General features: G+C 44.2%; 1 protein-coding gene across 2 annotated transcripts in view; it reads right to left on the bottom strand.

Moving 5' to 3' along the window:
- Nucleotides 1-24,513, bottom strand: part of FNDC3A (fibronectin type III domain containing 3A) — a 1,256,364-nt gene that overhangs the window by 578,546 nt on the left and 653,305 nt on the right. For both annotated transcript variants that reach the window (XM_078657339.1, XM_078657340.1), the window contains one exon: nt 11,858-11,996. In XM_078657339.1, coding sequence (XP_078513465.1) covers nt 11,858-11,996 — 139 coding nt within the window. The remainder of the gene's footprint in view (nt 1-11,857; nt 11,997-24,513) is intronic.

The raw sequence follows: 24,513 nt of genomic DNA, 5'->3' as shown, positions 1-24,513 counted from the left end.
TTTGGAGACCATAGAGTTACAAGAATCATCATTGCAGACTTTTCATGAGGAAATTGCTGATGACGACATGTTACTAGTTCTTTCAAATTTAGAAAATTCTGAAGAATACATTTATATTTAGAAATCAAAAATTGTTTGAGACATTATTCATTTTTATTTTTAATTTATGAGGTTGTAGCGAAGTGATTGTAGTATAAAATGAGACTTATAGTATAGAGTGCAACATTTTTATGTTACATGGTAAGTTTACTCATATTTACTTCCCTTCTGCCACTATATTATCTCCAATGTGTATTTGACATCTCTTCTTCATTTCCGGCCTCCTTTCTCTCACTGTGTGTCTCCGATGCATCTTATCGCTGCTATTTTGTGTAATTACAGAAGAGAGTAAAATAAAATAGTTCGGAACGTGAAAAGGGGGCAAAGTAGAGTACCCCTCACCCCCTAGGCCTTTTCAGGCGGTCCCAAAAGGATCAGTTTCTGCTTTCCTGAGAGATTATGGTATGAGTTCCATATACCAAAATAATTTGCATTACAACATGCAAGATATCTATCTCCTATTACCAACTTTTGGAGATATTCGCGCTAAGCGCGAATATCTCCAAAAAGTAACACCTGCCCTGAGCAGTTCTTAGCCATGTTATCCAATGGGAGGTGGATAACATGGCTAAGAGCATTAGCTCGGTAATGCATGAATATCGCTGACTTTTTAGCGATATTCATGCATTGCGGCCGTTTTTTATCGCATTTGCGATAAACCTTGATAATAGCAAGGTTTATCTTCGATAATTTCTGACGATGCTTAGCGGTAAAAAATTTGTTGGTAAGCATCGTTAGCGATAAATATCGCTTAACTTTGGTAATATGCACCAACGTCTGTTAACGTTCGATTCGAAGGAAATGAGGAAGTGTTGAAAAACATTGTTTGCGCCATCTTGCCTTTTTTGAAATGCCACACTTTTGTCGTGCACGGCAGCCATTTTAGATGCCTTGACCAGACCCACTCTCTGCACGCTGTCGATTCGTAGCATGGCTCCCCACCCTCACAAGCATCTTCCCCAGGCACTGGTCACCCCCGCTCTCTGTCTTATGCATGGGCAATAAACCTCCCCCCATCTGCGCTGCTCTTCCCTGAGAATCACACTCTGTGCCCGCCCGACACCTCCCTTTCGCCCTATTCACTACCGCACCCTCTGACACTCCTCTTCCTCTGTGTCCGATCGTCCAGGCTATCAGCTAGCCCTGCAGATGTAGTTTATGGCTCCAGCTGTAAAGAATCACCCCTCTTCAAAGGAGTTATAGTAGATCAAGGCCCACACCCGATGAGATCCGTCACACCACACGTGTTCCTACTATCTGAAAACCATCCTGTATTGTGATTGGGGAGGGGACCGAGCCTGAAGCGGAAGATTCCAGGAATGACTCTTTGTACATCAAAGTTTTTACAATTATGTGTCACATTAAAAATATATAGCACTCCAACAAAGTAGTAGGAATATAAAACTTTAATAACATATAAATATATACAACAAAACAAAAACAGTAAAAACATTTAAACAACGAAGAGACCGTGGCAATTTCTTTTGAATTCCTGATGAGGACATGTTACTAGTTCTTTCAAATTATGAAAATTCAGAAGATGTTGCCTGGGGGTGGGTCGTCAGTAGCAGTCTGTTGTGCGAATAGTTCCAAGGCAGCAGAACGCGCTGAAATCTAGATGGCACGAAAGTGATGTCTAGTAAGTTGCCGCCCAGCAAATAACGGCGTGGGGCGCCGCGGGGGTGAGTGAGTCCAGTAGGCACCACAGCTATTCTTACCGGCATTGCAGAATTACTGCTGGGGACAATGCCTGTGCTGTAGCAGGGTCACAGCAGAAACAAAAAGGATTCTGTTGAAGATGTTGTTGGTTTTCAATTTGAAAACAGTTCTGGTGTCAACTGCTATGCTAATGTAGTGGTTAATGTTTTGTTTTCTCTAGAAAATGTAAAAGAGAGGGAGGCAGTCCAAAGTTCCGTTAAAAGGGCAAAGGAAAGGATCGGTGGTTTGAACTATCAGTCAAAAAGGGGAGGGGGTGCAACAATTTTTCCTACCGGGTCACACTGTGCTTTCACCGGAACTGAGGTCTGCAGGATTCTAGTAATTCAAAGTGAGGCTGGCGCCAGCATGGGAGCGCCGACGTCCCGCGGATACAGTTTCGTCACTCCACGGGCGATCATGGCAGTCATTCCCCATCGGGGGTGTCTGCGGGGGTCGGAGACTCCCGCGGCTCCTCTAGAATCTTCAAGGTCGTGGAGGACTACGGTGGTGGAGTCAACCAGTGACCGGGCCATTTCTTTATGCTGGGCCCGCTCTTGCCAGGTCGACCGCCATTTTGAGAGTTCGGTAGCTACTGGCGATCGCCGGGTCAAATGAGCGGACGGGCTCCACCCTGCCGGGCGAGACGTTGCAGCATCGCCACAGTGGAAGAACCCTTTTCCGGGCGCTTGGAGCGCTGAGGGTGCAGGTGGGAAGCCTCCACTGGGGAGGCGGGAGAGGCCTGTTCGCATCGTCTCTCCCTCCCAGTGCACCCCACGGCGTCTCGCTTGAGATTTGTTATGGCCGGACCAGGCGATGAGGACGAGGGGGGGGGGGGGGGGGGGTCGGAGGCATGTGCAAGACATCCCCCCCAGTGTTGTTGCAGCCATTATTCAAGAAAGAAGAAGTGTCCCGTCCGTCTTCGGGCCGGGCTTCCGGTGGATGTCGGCCGGACGCCCCTGGCTCTGGCCCCATGAACGGGTTCCTTGGTTTATCGGCTGCAGCCGGATCCCGTCGGCCTCGGCCCCCCGACCGTTGGTGGCCGGACCGGAAGAGCATGTGGCGGGACTACCTGAAACTCTCAAGGGCCACCGCGGCCGGACTGGGAGAGAGAGGGGAGGGTCGAGGAGACATTCCCCCCCCTGCAACTCTTCAGCGTTGTAAAGGCAATCCCCTGGCCGGGTCCCGCTGGCCTCGGCCTCTCCTCCGGCTACACCCTACGTTAGGATCTCCTGGCCGAGGCGTGGCAGCAGGACCCGCCTTATATGGGCTGCTCCCGGCTGGGCGTTGCCGCAACCCTGCCCCACCTTGGAAGTTTCCAGAGTGGGGGCGGATGTTCTACTGACTTGCATTTTCCCTAGTCTATCGTTTTTTTTGGCGTGGCAGGCGGTGGGACAGCGAGGGGTGATTTGGTTTCTCTTACTGTTTTTCTGGTCTCTCACCACTGGCATATTTCTAACGTTTTCTTGTTTCTAGGACATTAATAGGTTTTATCATTACGTTATGTTATCGTTTCTTTGTTCGTTGTTTAATAAAAGTTCATGTTCATCAGTGGCCTACTGATTTTCGTTTTCCTATTCTTTTCTTTCCAGGTTGTTTCATGCTAAAGTTTCTGTTAACAGGATACAGTGATCACTTCGTTATTATTGCATATGTCCTTTTCACTAGGGGTGCTCTCTGGTCGGGCCAGATGACGTATCTCTAGTAAATGGTCCGGGTGAAACAGGTGCATCAATCAGTGGGGAGTAGATAGGCATGACAGATTACAACGGGGGAGAAAGGTCCGCATTACGTACCCTTTCACTATTTGCAAAGATTTTCCTACGTATATTTGCAAACAGGGAATACCTCCAAAAAGAACCAATTCCCAAACAGTCAATGTTTGGGGAAACAATCAATCAATGAGGACCGAAATAGGCACGACGTGTTAAAGGTTTGCGTTACCTACCCTTCACTATCTGCAAAGGGAGAGAGAATATTCCTATTCTTCCTCGTTTGCAGGCAGAGAAGATTCTTAAGAGAACCAACTTCGAACAATTCAATGCTCGATTCAAACAATCAAGAAGGGGTACTGTGAACACAAATGAACGCCGCTTATGTACATACACATTGGTATTATCAACAGGTTGTTCCTAATGTTTCTATTTTAGGGAGGTCAAAAAGAGATCCCATTAGTGGCCTTCTGATTTTGCTCGATTCCTTTTGTTTTTTTACACGATTTTTCGCTATCTGTAAAGACTAAACAGAGTATTGCGACTCTGTGCTTGTTTGTAAATAGAGAATGAACCAAAGAGAACAATCAATCAAATGGAGAGAGAAGCAGGCACGACGGATTACAACGGGGGCAAAGGCCTGCGTTAACTACCCTTCACTATCTGCAAAGAGAGAGTACTCCTAATAGAAATGAGGGGTGGGGGGCAGCATTCAAAGCAGATCAGTGTGCATAAACACGAAAATGTTTTTACTTACCACGTACTTGACATTCGACAGCTTATGATATTTGCTATTAAAAAACCATTGAAATTCACTGAAAAAACCATAGGTTATAGACCATATATAGTTAGGAATTAGCATTTAAAAAACCTTATTTTACTCACACAAAACCATTGAAATTCCATATATAGTTAGTTGCACTAACTATATATCGCGCACCCGCAATCCACTGCTGATCATGTCACATATTACATCATTCATGACATGGTCAGTGACATCACTGATGACATCACTGATGACATCTCAAATGACATCACTGATGACATCACTGATGACATCATTCTTGTGCTAATACGATAAACCTCTTCAGACTCTAATATAATCTTAGATACACTCAGTGTATACAGACACTCACACACTGCCACTCATCCATGGAGTTACTCACACACCCAGTCAGTCATGCAAAGAAACAATCTCACCTCCATTTCTTCAACTATACAGTTAAACACACCTTACTTATTGAAACATATACTAACACATATTTACTCTCTTATACAATCCCTGATACAAGTTCACAATGATCGATACAACCACTCACTCATTCAGTGGCTCTCATGCACAGTTATTTATATATGCCAACTCTCACATGTACTGTGTTTTACATATGTACTTACTATGACATGTAGCATTGAGATATCCATTCACTCATCAATACACTCATGCACACAGTCAACTGCCCATGTAGCTGTTTCCACATGCACTCTTGAACTCGTACACCTAGTGAATAAACTGCTCACACATCTATGCACAGAGTCACACACCTTCCAGCCACCCCCACACAAACTCAATCTCCCATAGAAATACTTGGGCAACCAATTAATAACACATATAGCCTCTCGTATAGCTAATGATCAACACATGCAGCAGTTTACATCACAACAGACATAATGATGCACAAATTAAGACAGTTTAGTCACTAACCCATGCATTCAGTGAGACACATTTAATCACTCACTCATACAGTCAGTCACGCACCTACTAAATCCTTCATCCAGACACTTATACATCCACTCATTCTTCAATATGTAAGACATATTTTAACTTTACAGAAACATACAGTCACTGGATGTTGTCATCAGTGATGTCATCAGTGATGTCATCAGTGATGTCATCAGTGATGTCATCAGTGATGTCACTGACCATGTCATGAATGATGTAATATGTGACATGATCAGCAGTGGATTGCGGGTGCGCGATATATAGTTAGTGCAACTAACTATATATGGAATTTCAATGGTTTTGTGTGAGTAAAATAAGGTTTTTTAAATGCTAATTCCTAACTATATATGGTCTATAACCTATGGTTTTTTCAGTGAATATATATATATATATATATATATATATATATATATATATATATATATATATATATATATTTATTTTTTAATGGTCCTTTGTATTAAAAAAGGGGGAGATGTACTGTCTTGCATATTATAGAGTGAGGAAGCCCTATGGTCCTCAACGGTCTCCATAGTCTAGTGACGTAAGTGATTGGATGTGGTTAGTAAAATTCATGAGGCAGTAAGTGCCAGTTATTGGTCACACTCCTGAGAAATAAAGACGTGTAATACCAAGTTCTGTGTGTGGTGTAATTCATTTACATGCGACTGGGCTGGGGAGGACACTATAATAAGGAGCCATAAATGGCAGCTGTGAAACGGCTCGAATGGAGTGCACATCACATAAGTCAGAACGACATTAAGGTTTCATTGAGCATGACAAAAGGAGAAAGGGAAAATGTGTTTGCAGCCCTTTAAAAAAAATCGCATCACAACCCATTACTTAAACATTGTGCGCTGATCTGGCACCCTTAAGAAGGACAAAAGAAAATCCTATGCAAGAGACAGAACAGAAAACAGAACATAAGATAACTCTGCTTGGAGTAGCTCAATCTGGCACCACGCTATAAATCTTTCCTAACCACAGGCATATACGGTTTTCGATGAGAGGCGACTGACAGCCAAGGTGACATCAACCACTGCCGAAGAAAGGCCAAAGGTGTTCAGCTGTCTCCACTCAATCTCCAAGCATGACGGTGGAGATTACAAAGGCCCAGGCGCAGAACCCTGTCCTGTAGCTGCAACAGCAGGTCCTCCTGGAGGGGCAGCCTGATTGGAGGACATATGCTCAAGCCCAGGAGTTCTCTTCATACCATACTCTCCATGCCCAATCTGGAACAACTATGATAACTTGGGACCGGTCTATCCTGATCATCTTGAGGACTGGGGCAGGAGTGGTATTAGCTGAAAGGCATACAAGAGTCCTGAGTTCCACTCAAGGCGGAACACATCTCCAAGCAAGCTACACCTTGGAAAACTCCAACACACAGAAACACAGACATGTACCTCAGAGCGGGAATGGGGCGACCTGTAGTCACACTTTCCTCAAGGGTACTGCTCCGAGCAATCAGGCGAATAGGTGGGGCAGGACCCTTGAGGAAAGTGTGACTACAGGGTGCCCTACTCTAGAGGTACTTGACACCCTACAATTGTGGGTATTTCTTCACAAAGACAACATGTGGGCAAGTATTATCACTGCCCCATTACACTTGTTTGGCACAATTTAGCCATTTTTTAATTTGACCTATAATCCACGGAGGTACCAGTCTGTAACCCTGATGTAAGGCCTGGACCTTTTTGGGCCTTAGAGTAGGGCTGAGACATGTTGGTTTGAAATAGGGTCTTAGGACCATAATAGTCCACATTACCTGCAAGATATTGTTTTTACTTTCCCTACTGTCTCCACTAATAAAGGGATACCTTGGAGAAGGTGAGGGAGTTTTAATCTCTAGTTAAGCCCCCTGGTCACCCTTCTAATAAGTGCTCCGTGAAATATGGCTGAGCACACCCTGACCTTTAGGAATCGGGGTGAACCCGATGATGAAGCATGACACTATTAGAGTGTGTGAGGGTTATATATATAACAAAGAAATGTCTTCCTTCCCCACTAGTCACATGGAGCTAGTGTACCCACTTGGGGGTGACCCACCTCTCTATCACCTTTCCCTATGTATTGGAATGGACCACCCCTATGATCCTTGATGGGATACTAGTTGTTTAAACTGATTTATTAGGGAGGACGTATTGGCCGATGGCAGACAAGACCTGGAGTAGGGTAAGCATTATGAATTTCTCCTATCTGAGGAAGGCGTTGAGAGAGTACTGGTCTACAATAGTCCCCCGTCCTTCTTGGAAACCAGAAAGTAGTGGGAATACAAATCATGCCCTACTTCTGCCACCGGCACTCTCTTAACAGCCCATTTGGCTAAAAGAGCCTCTACTTCCTGCCACAAAATGGAGAGATGCTACTCTTTCAGTCACTGGGGGTGGGAGGTTTGGGGGGTACACTGGAAGGTGCAGTTGGGGAAAAGGGAAAGGGTAAGGTGTCTTCCTTGCAAACAATATGTAGGACCCACTGTGCAACATCATCACCTGCCAGACCAGTGAGAATCAGTGGATTCTTCCTCTCAACAGGTGGCTGTGACCTTGCAAAGGCATAATAAATAGGCTTTGCGGGTGCGGCAACAGAGGGGTGGGTCATTAGGCTGGGCAGCATGCTGATCTTGCCCGCAGGGCCAGTGGCCACCACAACCTTTGGCAGTAAGGGACACCTTGGCCAAAGTCGCAAAAGGAGCACTGGCTGGAACTGTTGCAGTTGTCGAGATAGGGCGGAAAGGACCAGAGAGCGAGAGGAAAGCCTGCTCTCCTTAAAAAGCTTGAGAGTGGAATCCACTTCTTCCCCGAACAGGTAAGGCCCCTCAAAGGTCATATGAATAGCGTCATAACGAACAGTTGGCATTAACAGAGTGGAGGCCCAAGCTGGTAGAAAAAAGGAAAAGACATGTTTCCACTCACTTCAATTCCCTATCACCGGGAGTGGTAGGAAATGTGTTGGGATTGGAGAGGCTGGTGGAAGCCTGCACCACTCTGCTTTAAGGTGAGGTGTTCTGCAAAAAAAAAGCAGAGTCACCAGGAGCAAGAGGGGACGGGGTGTGAGGGGGCAAGGGACAGAGTAAGGTTGGCCCAAGTCCCTAATAATGCATTTGTTAGTGCTTTGTTAAAAGGGAAGAAGGGGCACAGAAGATGTTTTCCCACCATTGCATGAAAAACAGTTCCCATAATGACCACAGGGAGAAAAAAAGAGCTGTTTCTGTAGAGGTATCACGGCTACTAGCCTCCTGTAAGTCCTCATACCAATTATCATCTGGGTAGGGTTCAGCAAACTCATCACCGAGTCACAGTCATCATCCAAACCACCTGCGGGATCGGCTCTGATGGTGGTCATCTTCGGGAGAGAGATCAAGAAGGTTGGCGCCACTCCTTCGTTTGCTTAGCTGAATGAGAATGGTGCAAGGGAGCAGAATTTCGCTTTGACTTCTTTAAATTGAAGGAAAGAATTGTGATTCTAAAGAACCAATATAGAGATTGGAGTATTAGCTGAAGGTTGTGGGAAGCCACCTCAAATAATAATTACAATCCTTATCAGGGTGAACCGCAAAATTACATAAAACAAATGTGTGCGCAACCCCCTGTTAGCTGTGAAGCACAGCATATGACAAAAATCCAATAGGTAGTACCAGACCTATGAGTTTTTAAAATTTGAGTTAAAAATAGCTCCAAAAGTGCCAAGTGCCAAGCACCAACCACGGGTATCTGGTTACCCTAGACCAGGACAAAGTCAAAAGTTATGGCTAACAGCGATGGACCACAGGTTGAATAAAGGGACCATGTTGATCCCAGTGGAAAGTTTACCTTCCGACTTGGAAAGTTTTCTGGAAAAAAAGTGGTCATCGACGAGTCCTTGGAAGGGTTAACTGCAGGCTGGATACAAAGCGGGGCTTAACAACAACGGGGTGCTGGAGAGCAGGGTCCCAATTCAGTCGTCGACGAAGGCTGGGAAAGTTCTGAGCAGCTGGAGTCCATGCCCAGGAAGGCCTCAACATCAATCAAATACAACTCTGTGTCGGTCTCCGTGATGCCCTCTATGTTTCGATTTAGAAACTTAGCTGGAATTCAGATTTCCTTCAGAGGGCCAAACCACTAAGTTGGATCCGGCGTCAACTGCTTCGTCTCAGCAGCAATCCTGGTATCCCGCAGGGTCTTCTGAGGAAAAGTTGGTAAAGTTGGTCCAGGCTCTTACAGTTTGGAGTGGAGGAGTACACTTTAACACCAGCCAAGGCTCCAGGAGCTGGCAAGGCAACACTTGAGCGTTAGGGATCACTCAAACAGAAGCCAGCAGCAAGGTCCATGGCAGATCCAGTTGGACCTGGTCAGTTTGGCAGTTGCAGGAAAAAAGGCCTCTGGAAGCTTGTTATGTCACTGTAGCTCACACATGATGTGAGCCAACTGAACCATGGAGACCCTTCTGGAGTCCTGGGTTGAAGGCAAACAGGTCCAATCTTCCTTCAGGATTCAGACAGCAGGACAGACTTTCTTCTGATTCATCACAGGTCCAAGAGTTTTCTTAGGAGAGTTGTGGGGATGCCCCTTTTATGCCCTTTGCCAGCCTGCTGAAGAGCCACCAATCTATGTCCACCTTCAAATCAGTTCTGGGCAGCTCTTCCCTTTCCACAGTGTTTGAAGCCAGTCTTACTAGAAAGTCAAAAGGTCCTATATGCGAAATGCATCTGCTAGTGACAGTGTAGGCATCCTTTGAAAGGGGCTGATCACAGCCCCCTAGACTATCTTCTCAACGAAGGAAACTTCCTCGCAATACCCAGGGCCTTCTGTCCACCGTTGGGAGAAATATACATCTCTCGACAAGGGAGCCATCAGCAGTCAGGTGACAGATGGACACTTGTAGAAATGCCTTTTGGGTTTAGACGGGAACACAAACATTTTCTAAAAGTGTCTTTTCCAAAATAGTAATGCAATATCTGACCTTACCATTAAATTGGATTTTAAATTACTAAATAAATTAGTACACAAATTATTTTTCTAGCTGTTCTCAAACTGAATTTAGTACATTTTATATGAAATAGTGTAAACCAGTAATAGCGCATGGGATAACCAGTATTGCACAGTCAAAAACAACTTTATGGACTTTCACTGCCAGGACAAGTAAAACATTAATTTCTACATGTTCTACTTTTAAATACTGTGCACCCTTCCTTATTTGGCATTAAGGCCTAACTTAGGGGTGACTTATCGATATTACAAGGCAAGGTTTAGGCATGTCAAAACAGTGATTTAAATGACAGTTTAAAACTGCACACCTAGGCTGTAGTGGAAGGCCTGAATGCAGGTTTGTACTTACTTCAGTGGGTGACACGATGAGTGCTGCAGCCCACAGGTAGTATTTAATGTACAGATCCTAGATACATGTAGTACCATATATTAGGGATTTACAAGTAAATGAAATGTGCCAATCAGGTGTATACCAATTTTTGAAGTGCTTGAAAGGAAGAGCACAAGCACTTTACCACTGGTTAGCAGGGGTAAAGCATGCCGAGTCCCATTGACAACAGTAACAGTTTCAGCATAAGAAGGCTAAACTATGAAGGAATACTACACAAAAGATGGTCAGTCCCAACACCCACACTGTCTCTAAGTCCTACTATACTCTCCTCCACCGCCTAATCAGAGCAATCTTCGCCACAGCCACCAGGGTTCTCTTTCCTCCCTAAGTATCAGGCTGGTCTTTTCTTCCCTCAGGGCACTTTCATCTTCCTACGCCTCTTAGAGGTCTCTACCTTTCTAGTTTCTTCGAGGTTATCTCCTCTCCCTAGCACCTCTGGGTGGTCTCTTCTCACTAGTAATTAGGGTATTCTATCACATTGTACTTTTCCGTACCATTGGCAACTCCAAGCAGCGTGCACTATCTTTGTGCTGTGTTTTCCTCACCATCTTGTGAACTTCCTAATAAACCAAGATTGGACCTTTATTTCTGATGTGGCATTGGTGTGCATCAGAGCTGGAGCCATTGGAATCACTGAGTTTGCCAACGCCACACCTGCTATGCTTTAGGATTTTCCGGAGCCTGATCTCAGGGGCTATTCTGAAGTGGAAGCAACAGGTATTACAGTTATAAAAATATGTAAAACACTAGTGATTAGTCCCAAATGCTAGTTTAACAGGCTCACTTGCATTATGTCACATGTAATGAGTACCCTTAGCAGTAATGCTGTGTCCAAGCAAACATGCTAGTGCATTGAGTTTAAGTAGTCCTCTCTGACCAAGCTCAAAAGCATTGATCTTTTAAAAACAAATATTAATAGGGTGTTTACTATTAAGCAGTCACTGTAACTGAAAGTAATTTTTGAAACATTTTAATCAAATTTTTACTTAACACAGCATTTCAGGGAGTGTACCGGCATTTGTAATAATACATGAAAGTTGACTAACTGTAAATCCTGAGGGGGGAAGGTCCAGTTTCTGACTGCCAATTTATTAAGTTCCCTTGTCACTGTTGGCACTTGGTGTAATGTTCTCAGAGAATCAAGAAACAGAATAACAACCATGAAAATGAAGTCTCTTCCAGGCATACCAGTTACTGCCTATTCATTTCTGTTAGCATTGAGATATGATGCGCATAGCTTTCAGGTTCTTACTTTTCACTGCACCTTTCTTACCTTCCATTGCAAAGTGAGTGAATTTTTTGTCCGGTTAGTTATCCATGGAGGGTTTGGTGTTTCAGGCTCACAGCTCATGGTTGTAAAACTCACAGCTTCTGAGGCGGTTCCCTTTATGGAATTTGCTTCTGCTTGAACTCTACAGAAAAAAAAGCTATCTATTCAACACCACTTTCTTTGCAATTTACCTTATGTCTAACATTGAATAAGTACCTTGAAAAAGGAGGAGAGTTTACAAATATTTTAAACATTTTACACTAACTCTACTTGTACCTTCTATTATGATTTTTTTCCTGCTAAATTTCAAACCAGAAACTTTACCACATTATTAATATTAAGTAACTTAACTTACGAGATATACATATACAACAGTGGCAACCACAACCTCTATTTTTTACTGAAGCCATTTACAGGACTAGAAAGAGAACACACCACTAGAAGCAATTAAAGGCTTTCTTGGTACATAAAGCGATCATCAAAATCCCATTCCATATGGGTGGAAAACCTATGCAAATCCCTTCTGGTGGATCTCTCTGGCATGAAGCTACACTGATCCGAAAGTATGAGACAGCAAATCAGATTCCATCAGTGTGTGAGCCAATACCATCACCAATATTTAAGGGAACTTGGACATAAAAAGGGCATTACTTTGATGGTTTAGCAAGGTTAGCATTCGTTATCAACATATTCACAGAGTCAGTTTTGCTGATGATGTCACTAATTTCTTCAACCATGATTTTTCCCTCCAGTGTGAGCCTCTCCGCCTTTGTCATGCAAGGATGCCAAAGTACGCAATGAAATTATATCATTGCGGAAGGGGGTCTTCTGGGTCTAGTTAAGACTACCCATTTGTAAAAATCTATGAAGGGATGCATCCCAGACAGTTACTCACTCAAAGTGCCAGCCCTAGTGAGGCCTCAGCCTGTTCATATATACGTCAACTACTTGTTCCTCCAACTCAACACTACTCCTCTTTTTCTGCCATCTAATACTCTGCTATGCACCTCTTTGAGGTGTGCCGTAGTAGTACTTGGCACTGAGATTCCTACACTCCTCCAGCCTCAGCCTGTTCATATATACGTTAACTACTTGTTCCTCCAACTCAACACTACTCCTCTTTGTCTGCCATCTAATACTCTGCTATGCACCTCTTTGAGGTGTGCCGTAGTAGTACTTGGCACTGAGATTCCTACACTCCTCCCCTCATGCACATTAAGTGGCACACACCCTGCATTTCAGGAGAGGCATTTTCCTTCCCCAAAAATTCCCCTTCTAGTTCCCTAATTCTACCAGCCTACGTCAATCTCTTATATTTTACTTGTGATGGTGCCTTTCTTCTGAGAATATTTTAAAGACAGTGCTTTTATTCTTCAGGGAATACTGACTCACAACCATTTGTAAATGATACACAGTTTCAGATGAAAAACAGTTAAGTGCCACACGATAAAAGTCATCTTCCTACTCCTACTATGATTAATGGTCATGGCACACGATGAGTAATCAGAGACTAGCTAAGTATTCTAAACCTGCCAGATGAGTGACTTTTATATCTGGTGCAAGAAAATTATCCAGTCTACAGAACAAATGTGTGCCCCAAAGAAATATGAATATTGTCTAATCTAATAGCATTTCGCACTCCATACGCCCCCAATTCCAAATACCTTTGCAAAGTGTGCTAGCTACTCTAGCTGGTCCAGAACTACTCTTCCTCTTGTGTCTTTCCATTAATGACCAATATGAAGTCTACTCTAGAATATGGGCTTTGGGTTTTTAATGATAATTGAATAAGCCTGTCAAAAATGTCTTCCTGTGATCTCCACATTCTAGTGACAGTCAGGCAGCCCCTCTGTGGATCCACTCGCTTTTTCCTTGACTCAGATTGAACAATCTTCCTTACATTTACTGCTAGACTACATGGTTCCCATGTAAATCTGGCATCTGCCACCAAATCATACTTCCCTAATCAAACAAATCAGCACTCGCTACTCATCAAGTGGGTCTTTTGAACGACCACCATTTTGAGCTTATGCTGTTGTAAGTTCTGAGACAGTACCTTGCATTTAATTTAGCTCCTGACTTCACTGACATTCCAAGTCATTAGTGTGTCAAATTATTAACCCAAGCCTAGTCATCCAGTCATAAAGACAACCCCCTGCCTGCCCTGTCATCTTCACTGCCTCCCAATCGATAATCATTACAAACAAATCAAGTAAAATTGGAAAATGCATTCAACTCTCCCTTCCACTATGCCACAAGTTAAAACCTGCTTGCGTTCATGTACAAAGTGACTATGATGAACTAATGCCTAATTATAAAGATGAACTAATGTCTAATTATAAATTGTAATCATAATAATCAACAGTGGTTCAGTTATACCATACTTCCCATCAGACCATACTCTGACCAATGCAATCCTAACAAGCGCACAGTGATCAAAGGTTCAGTCTGACCCATAATTGAGTAGCCATCATTTATTTGTGAGTGTATTTTCTGCTAAGCAAGCCAAAACAGGGTACCCACTCTCACAAGCTCCCATGTCAAGATTTGTTTATCATGTCCATGAAAATATATCAATCCTGGTCCATATCCAGAAACCCTGCATCATGAGAGCTCAGCAGAATCAAACAGGTACTTCACACATATCGCTGGCTGAGTGGTTTGTGGCAGCTGCCTTGTCCAATTCAGTGAGGACACATTTCCTGACTCTGAAACTCTGGAGTCCACAAGTCCATAGTGCAGAGATAAATCGTTTTGTGGCTGAAACTCATCCTCGACCCACATCACGCCCACACCTCAATACGCTACACTGGCTTCTGATCCAGAAGAGATGTCAGATGTTAACCCAGGCATGAAAAGCCCTGCACAACACATGACCAGCATACGTCAACAAATGCATGACCTTCCACCAATCGACCAGACACCTATGATCTGCCTCCCTGTTCCTCGCAGACACCACCCGGATTAGCCAAGCTAAGAGTGGAGGACAATCTTTCTGACACCTGGCGGACAAAGTTACAACAACCTTCCCCTGCACCTCAGGACTGCCTCATCACTCCAACAACTCAGGAAAGTACTCAGGTCCCGGCTGTTCGAATGAACAGGTCCATAAGAACAACTAGAGAGTAAGGAAAGAGTTGACTTGTCCTTTTCCCTGGGTAGTATGCCAATAAACCGAGTGTACAAGTCCTTTAATGGGTTTGGGTCATGGTTCTTTGCCCAAACTCTCGTAAAAGGAGTGCAAACAACAGAAAGTTGTTTTAGGAAACCCCTCACCCACCTACCTAGTAGGTGGCATGCTTCATAATCGGGCCCAGCTGGATCACCTAGTGCAATCCAGCTGTGCTTCAACGCCTGAATTACAGCAGAGCTGGTTGTTTGTGTGAGAAAAGTGAAGTGCTATGTGAAGTGCAGTTATGTGATAAAAATGTCTCTAGGAATATCCCTTTTAAAAGTTTCAATAGAAGGGTCCTAGGACATGGATAAAAACACCATCGGGATCAGCGTGAGGTTTTAAAATATACCTCTGTATCCCTTATGGTTTGTAGGTCTACTAGTTTCAGCCTTCTGGCGTGTTAAAGAGGCTTTCGTCAGGACCAATTAAGTGTGTGGCAAAAAACGGAAGGCCACAGTGGTGCAAATATCAGCACACACCCTAAAGTGTGCTGTGAGTGTGGTGGGATCTTATTACTTACAGATCCTCAATGGGGAGTACCTGTAAAGGAAGAAAGTGTTAAGTGCAGGTACAACACAACAAGATAATTATCATGCATGTCTTATTTTGTAGCGCTCCTGTATGCTTGAGATGATGGCACCATGCATGTGACTGCGTGAAGGCATGCATGATGGCTATTTGTAAAATAACCATGCGTGGCTACAATGTGCCCCGGTGGTTGTTACTTAGATTGAAGTCCAAAGGTTAATAGAACACAGAGACTGTTGCATCTTAGAGCAATGGTGGACTAAATATAGTCTAAAAATTTTCGCGTTATGGCACATTTGGTGAGATTGTTTAAAAAGAGATTAAAACTTGCGTATCTGGTGATTGCGCGTGATTTTTATCAGAAGAAAACACATGTAACAGACTGAAAAATCACGGACACTGACAACATGTAACATAAATGTGGCCTCACTTTAACTCAATATGGACATTGCCTCATGGATCCGTTCAATCAAAGCTATACCCCGTTCTGACCCTGTGAAAAAACAAAGGGGTCAGGACAGCGGTTGCGGTACAGTATCTAAGTTGCATCGCGGCTCCTGCAAGTAGCCCGCGGGCGCTTGTACTCACGTTTGTCAGGGTATTTAAATCTTTATGACCTAAGCTTTATTGGCATACTACCCATAGAAAAGGACAAGTCTACTCTTTCCTTACTCTCTAGTTGTTCTTATGTATTATGACAGACGCGCAGCTGTGAGAGTTAATTCTCTCTTTCAAGTAACTTCTTGTGTATCTAGTTCAAACGTGACCACTGAGAACCCACTGACAACATGGCTGAGAATGCGGGACTCACTTTCACTGACGAAGATGTTAGCAACATCTTAGCAGCATCACCATTGATGGCAGACTTCAATGTGGCACAAACCATCTCACTAAGTGCCGATTGGGAAAATCTGTCCGAGAAAAAGAAAAACCGCATCAGGACAATATTACATGGAGTAATATTGATGGAATATTTACGATTCAACACAGCCCCAAAAGGACTGATCGTGACAAATGCCCCTGCATATTCTTAGATGACGCAGCCTTCCGAAGAGACTGGGCCCAGATCGCCTGGCACTGCACCAGAGACTGGATCATCTTAATAATTCAGATGGTCAAAAGACTATCAGATGCCATCTTGATAGACATCCAAGCGACTGAAAACCACTTCAAGACCACCTTAACTTCTGATAAACAAAGACTAGATGAAGAAAATAAAGAAATGGCCGAATATAAAGATGAACTGACCCAGTCCAAGACCCACCAGTTGCAAAAGGATTTGAAATAATTCTCTTTTGTGAAAACCTATCCCTACTCAGACGCAGACTACAAAGCACCGATCAGATCAACACAATCAGTCTCCACAGATGATGGCTCTTCCATCAGCAGCGGTTCTAGCAATGAAAGCTATGATTCAAACAACGGGAACCACAAGAACAGACAAAGAGGAAGAGGGCATAACACTTACTGGCAGGAACCGTGGCCTAATATATACCAAGGAGGACAAATGAATTACCAAGGCCCATTCCCACCTATACCACAACAAATGCCCCCACCAATGCTGTATGGCTGGAACCCACAGTTCACACAAACACCACAAATAGGGAACCCAAACCAACGGTTCCCTTTTTTAGGATCCGGCCGGATAGGACAAGGGAGACGACCCCGGAGAGGACAAGTACATTGGGAGGGAGACATGAACCCGAGCGCCAACACACGCAGCAAAACAAAGGAACCCCAAGAAGGGCCCAGTGGGACCAGACACTAGTCACGACCCAGTCGGACCACATCCTAACAGATGTAGAGGAAGAAGTAGCCAACAAAGGCCTCGGCTGTACACCCATTGCTAAATTTGACAAATTCAAACTCCATTGTGAACTGTCTGAATTTTTTCGGAAGCTAAGACTCAAAGCCTTTTTTGAAAATCAATCTCCTGTAGAGACACAGAATGAGGATAAGGGCGACACTACCTTGAAACTTAAATCTACCTTCATTCCGCCTCCACACACAACACCTGTGGAATTAATGGCCTTTGAACAAGCCATCTACAAAGGGATTGAAAACACCATAGAAGACCACGTTTTCAGAAACACAAGTGCGAAACAGTTTGCCGCCATCAAAGGGCTGAAAAGTAATGAACGATCATTATAAAACCGGCGGACAAAGGAGGTGGCATTGTTATACAAAACCAAAGTGCATACCATACCGAATGCTTACGCCTACTGGATGACACAAAAAACTACAAAAACTGGAAGAAGATCCAAGCAATGCCCTTAAAACTAAAATACAAATATTCGTACATGAGGCAGAATCAAATGGAGAGATCAGCAAACAAGAAGCGACGTTCTTGACTGCTGGCGGCGCCAAAATACCATATTTTTATACAATCCCAAAGATTCACAAGAACAAAGTACCACCACCTGGCAGACCAATCGTGTCCGGAATAGGCTCACTTCTAGACCCACTGTCTCGCTTTTGCAATTTCTTTTTACAACCGGTGGTACAGACAACCCCCGGCCTTTCTGAAAGACACCAAAGACCTACTAAGCCACATAAACAACCTCCAATTCAACCCCACAACATCTATTCTAGTGAGTATGGATATTGAAAGCTACCAGTCTACCTCAAGATGACACACTAGAGGTTCTCCGTACGTCTCTTGACAACACAGAATGGAATTACAGAACACCAAAGTAATTTGTCCATAAATGTGCGGAACTAGCACTTAAGGACAACTTTTTTTAATATGAAGGCACTCTTTTTCTGCAACAATACGGTACTTCAATGGCCAGCACGTTCGCGCCAAGCGTGGCAGGACTGTACGTATCTAATTTTGAAGGACTACACATCCTGAACCCCAGGTCTCCATTTTGTAAAGACATAACATTCTACAAGAGATATATAGATGATGTCTTCCTCATTTGGACAAATACCAAGAACAGACTACAAGATTTTCTCACCTGGATCAACACCCTTGACCCAAACTTAAGATTCACGCACACGACAAGCAGAGAGAGCATCACCTTTTTGGGTCTGGACATTAAGGCACTTAATGGTGGCCTCACTACCAAGACTCATTTCAAACCTACTGCAAAGAACTCCCTTTTGCGCTTCGAACGTTTTCACCGCAGACCACTGAGGGAAAATGTACCCTATGGTCAATATCTCAGATTAAGACGCAATTGCAGTGAAGTCAAAGACTTTAAATCTCAGGCAGACTTACTAACAACAAAACTGAAGAACAGAGGTTACCCTAACAAAATCATCAAAAAAGCCCAAAAGAGAGCAAGAAATCAAAATCGGGAAAGCCTACTAGAAAATAAAGGGCATACTTATTCCACCATCCCTTTAATCTGTGTGACAACATATAACTCAATCTCAAATAAAGTCGCCAAAATGATGCAGAGTAATTGGAAAATCGTGACTTCAGGCAAACTACAATGGGAAAAAAACGCTATTCTCCTACAGAAGATCACAAAACTCACAAGACAGTCTGGTATCCACACACCCCCAAAAAATGACTATAAACCATAACACAGTGCTCAATGCATGGGGTTTACCAAATGTCACTGGCCACTTTCCATGTGGCAATTGTAGTGTCTGTCATTTAACCAATTCCACAAAGACCTTACATCTGGAACAAGGCAAAATATGGAACATTCGGGGAGACACCAACTGTAATTCTGCCAATGTGATCTATCTGATCACATGCCCATGCCAACTGAGATATGTGGGTATGACCAACCGCAAAATAAAGACCAGAATATGTGAACATCGAAGCAACATCTGGTGTTAACGAAATACCACAAAACTGACGACCATTACCTAAAGGCTGGACATACGACAAATGGCACGACCTGGGTAGTCATCGAACAACTAGGCGCACAGACTGGAAATATACAAGACCAGCTGTTGGAAAAGGAACAACGCTGGGTGTACAGAGTAGCTACTCACACAAAGGGGCTTAATGACAATGTGCCATGGAATAGCATACAGCGCAGGTAAAGACATCAGCACACTTGGCAGCTACTATTTGAGATAGGCAACAAAAAATATCTCTCCCTAGACCATCCATTAGGGACAGATAATTCACAAACTTCTGAGTAGGGACCCTAGATAAACACCAAGCGAGAGTATACAGCATGACTGTAGCCCAGACACAACCCCATTCTAACCAATAGGTATTTACCCTTTAAATATGGTAAAAGAAGTCTATGGAACTTCAAGTCATCTATAACTAAACTACATGTCAGTATTACACCTTAAATGCACACCGATGTGGCCCTAGCAATTAAGGATCCAGCACTGCAACTAATACGATTAACCCACTTAAGCGCACCATGTTACCCACACTGTATGTAAAGAATGTATGCCCACAGTGCTACAACCAATGCAAGTAACCCACCTATGCGCACTGTGTTTAAAGAACTTATGCCCATTGGGTTGATCACTCTGTTTTTATAACATCTAACTAGTCAGCCCACGCATATGCCACCACATGGAGGGCAGTATCAGTTTTTTTAGACAAACGGAGGCACAGGCGCTCTAATACACTTACGTCTTAAACCATCGCACACTGTGTTTTCATAAACACGCCACGTTTACGAGGGCAGTATATTTTTGGGACAATGTAGGCTGAGGCGCTTTAACACGCATGTGCTTCAAGCCAGCGCTAGGTCAGCGTTCTAGTGGTACGGACGGGTGAGCTATTCCGCCCACGTGATGGAAAGAGCACTTCCGCTCCCGTCCTACTTGAAGCAGGCACACCAACGACACACTGCGAACGGAGGGATCCGATCGAACAGCGTAGGTCATAAAGATTTAAATACCCTGACAAACGTGAGTACAATCGCCCGCGGGCTATTTGCAGGAGCCGCAATGCAACTTAGATACTGTACTGCAACCGCTGTCCTGGCCCCTTTGTTTTCCCACAGGGTCAGAACGGGGTATAGCTTTGATTGAACGGATCCATGAGGCAATGTCCACATTGAGTTAAAGTGAGAACGCATTTATGTTACATGTTGTCAGTGTCCGTGATGTTTCAGTCTGTGTTACATGTGTTTTCTTCTGATACAAATCACTCGCAATCATCAGATACGCAAGTTTTAATCTCTTTTTAAATAATCTCACCAAATGTGCCATAAAGCGATATATTTTTAGACTATACTTAGTCCACCATTGCTCTAAAACGCAACAGTCTCTGGTCTATTAACCTTTGGACTTCAATCTAAGTAACAACCACCGGGGCACATTGTAGCCACGCATGGTTATTTTACAGCTAGCCATCACGCATGCCCTCACACAGTCACATGCATGATGCCATCATTTCAAGCATACAGGAGCGCTACAAAATAAGACATGCATGATAATTATCTTGTTGTGTTGTACCTGCACTTAACACTTTCTTCCTTTACAGGTACTCCCCATTGAGAATCTGTAAGTAATAAGATCCCATCACACTCACAGCACACTTTATTTGCACCACTGTGGCCTATCGTTTTTTGCCACACACTTAATTGGTCCTGACGAAAGCCTCTTTAACACACCAGAAGGCTGAAACTAATAGACCTAAAACCACAAGGAATACAGAGGTACATTTTAAAACCTCCCGCTGATTTCGATGATGTTTTTATCCATGTCCAGGGACCCTTCTATTAAAACTTTTATAAGGGATTTTTTTCCTAGAGACATTTTTATCACATAACTGCACTTCACATAGCACTTCACTTTTCTCACACAAACAACCAGCTCCGCTGCAATTCAGGCGTTGAAGCACAGCTGGATTGCACTAGGTGATCCAGCTGGGCCCCGATGATGAACATAAGCATGCCACCATATAGGTAGTAGGGAGACTTTCTGTTGTTTGCGCTCCTTTTATGAGAGTTTGGGCAAAGAACCATGACCCAAACCCATTAAAGGACTTGTCCACATTGTTTATTGGCGAATGAACAGATCATCATGTAGCAGCTAGCAACTCCAGCACTTTGAGACCCTCATGGGTGATTTGCCTCACATTATAAATGATTGATTGATTGAAACTTTCCAGGGCAATCAAAACTGTTTGTTTCTGTAGGACTCTGTATGTGTCTGCAATGTCCTTCACCTTCATTGCCATCTTTAATGACTCTTCAGCTAGATGGTGCATTTGTAGTTTGAACACTTTGAGTCATTCTGACTGCAGATTGTCTTTTCGGCTTCACTATTTTGTGCAGGTCCACTCTTACAAGGCTTAACTCAATGTAGACTGCATCAGTTTATCAATTTTATTCTCCAGTGCTACACATATTTCCTTCATGGTGTTGAAGAAAATACATCAAGAGAGTTCAGATTCCACTGTGTGCTGTTTGGCATTCACCCACTCAATGGCACCAGCATCAAGCGTTTCCTCATTCCTAGGGCCAGTAGTCAAATACTTGTTGCCTGTGTAAGCTATTCCTGAATTCTGCAAATTTAAGAGGTAGCAAGGTAGAAAATGATTTCTTATACTTAGATGGAAGAGGGTTAACATGGTTCTGAGTGCCCTTAGGCCTACTACAAGGTGAAGGCTGAGGGGGAATGTCCAGTTATGGAGCGTCCTCGAAGACAAATTTAGCTTTCTAGGCAAAGTCGTACCAGTGGTAGAGATCTGGCTGGTGTGTGCCTTTCATCAAGCTTTTAGAGGTTGGTCTCTCCTTGAAGTCTGCTGTCTACAATTTCGGAGCCAATGTTGGTTTTGGCACAGATGCTGCTTTCGGCCTCAAATGTTCAGCGCTGACATGTGGTGGCAGACTTGAGGGACTATAGGAGTCAACAAGCTTAACTGGATCCTGCTTTGGCTCTATTGCCTTCCCTCACTGCCGACTAGAGCCCAAGAATGGTGGCGCAGCCAGGTGTGGTAGTAGCCTACAAATGGTGTTCTAGAGCTGAGCACAAGGGGGCAGTTCTCAGCTTTGAGTTGTGGCCATTTATATGTCTTTGAGGCCTGTGTAGAGGTGTGGGTATGAATTGTATTCGCACGTCCCAGCATGGCCTTGTTGTGAGGCTCAAGGTCGACTGAGGTAGATACTGGGTCTTCAAGAGCACCTCTTTTCCCTCTTTGAGTTGTTCCTCTTCCGGCCCTCAGGAATCATATCAGATGATCTCATGGCTGGGTTGATGGCCCGGCACATTGGAGAACTCACCAAACTCCTCTTCTTCAGAGTCATGTGGGTTTTCCTTGCTGCTTATGTCTGGAATTTCCTATGATGACTGAAACAGACGGAGTAGAGATCGGCCCAGTGCTAAATTCATTGGCACTAAGGGCATCTCTTGAAGGGCAACGTTCCATCACACTCTGCGTGTCTTCATTCTTCGGCGTCGATAGGGAAGATGTGGTTCACTGAAAGGCAGGAGTGCCTCGGGGGCCGACTAGCCCGGTCTCCGACGACTCTATTCAAAATGCTGGATGAACAGGAATACGCGTAAAGACCTCTTCTCGGCGACAGGCCCTGGGAACACAACGATCAGCGGTGATCGCAACAATGAGGGGAGCAACTCTGATACATGAACAAACTAACAATGAAGTAGGTGGACTTGCACATTCACTACCAAACGGAGACATTGTGACTCGAAAGACTTCTTTGAAGAAAAACAAGTTGCAACAGTCTGAGCCCAACACGATGGCAGAAGAATGCAGAGCATCTGTATCTACAGCCACAAATGCTACAAACATATTAATCCTCACAAATCTTGTGCAAAGACTTTCCCACTCTAGGCCTTGGTTCAATATGAATGTGACCACACTTGCCTGCTCTATCTCAACATGTAGGGAGGTTGCAGACTTAAACACGTATATTGCAGACGATGACTTAAGCAATCAATCAGTACTTGTTAAACATGGGTTTGCAGATCCGACTGGGGGCTGTGGTTTATTCGAAGAGCCAGGTCTTGAGATCCTTCCTGAATTGTGTCAGAGACGGTGGGAGCCTGAGATGGAGAGGTACTGTGTTCCAGCATTTGGCGGCAAGGTAGAAGAAGGATCTTCCTCCGGTCCTGGTTTTGCGGCCCAGGTATTAAATAAGGTGGGTAGATACCACCAAAGAGCACAGATAGATTTACTATTATAAACCAGCTGCATTTTGTCTGTTTTAATAGTAGGACATAGTCAGCTGTATATAATACACAGTATACTGTGTGCCTGTTACACTGATAGATGAAAGTTGCAGACCCAAGATGATCTGAGCCACTTCTCTCTGCAGAGAGATACGTAATCTTCCTGAGACTACACCGGTTGGCTAGATGAATACAGTTCTATTTCAGTAAGTAGATATAAAACTTTCCCTATCTATACTAATATAATAAAGAGAGAGCCCAAACCTTTGAGGCGGGTAATCTCAGGAACCACAGCACCAATCACAACACCCAATACAGCATTGGAAAGGACAGTTGCAGCAGATGGACATAGGCTATACAGCTGCCCACCATATACATTAGAAACGTAAAAGAACCTTACCGGCAAAGTAGTCCCTTGTGGGCGTGGGCGTTCTGCTCGGGGCGTTGTGCTGGGGGCGTGTGCATACAGCGATGGGCGCGGCATTCCGACATTAAAACGGCATTCCAAAAAACAAAGCCTTCACACTACTTCCTTGTGAGCGTGTGCGTTCTGCCGGGGGTGTGGCCATACAGCGATGGGCAAGGCATTAAAAAACAAAGCCTTCACACTACTTCCTTGTGGGCGTGTGCGTTCTGCCAGGGGCGTGGCCATGCAGCGATGGGCAAGGCATTCGCGCGGCATTCGTGGAAAATAGCCCGCAAATCCTGGATGCGTTATGGAGCCGCCACACACCAGAACAGATTGCTACGGTGCTTAGGCAGGGGCTGAGGTGAGTCAGCGTACCAGCGGTGCTCCGGCGGGGCTGAGGAGAGTCGGCGTACCAGCGGTGCTCAGGCGGGGGCTGAGGAGAGTCGGCGTACCAGCGGGGATAAAAAAAAACAGGCT

The sequence above is a fragment of the Lissotriton helveticus genome, chromosome 8 (genome assembly GCF_964261635.1).
Source record: "Lissotriton helveticus chromosome 8, aLisHel1.1, whole genome shotgun sequence".
Lineage (NCBI taxonomy): Eukaryota > Metazoa > Chordata > Amphibia > Caudata > Salamandridae > Lissotriton > Lissotriton helveticus.
Note: the sequence above shows the minus strand (reverse complement) of the source record. Positions and strands in the feature narration are given on the sequence as shown.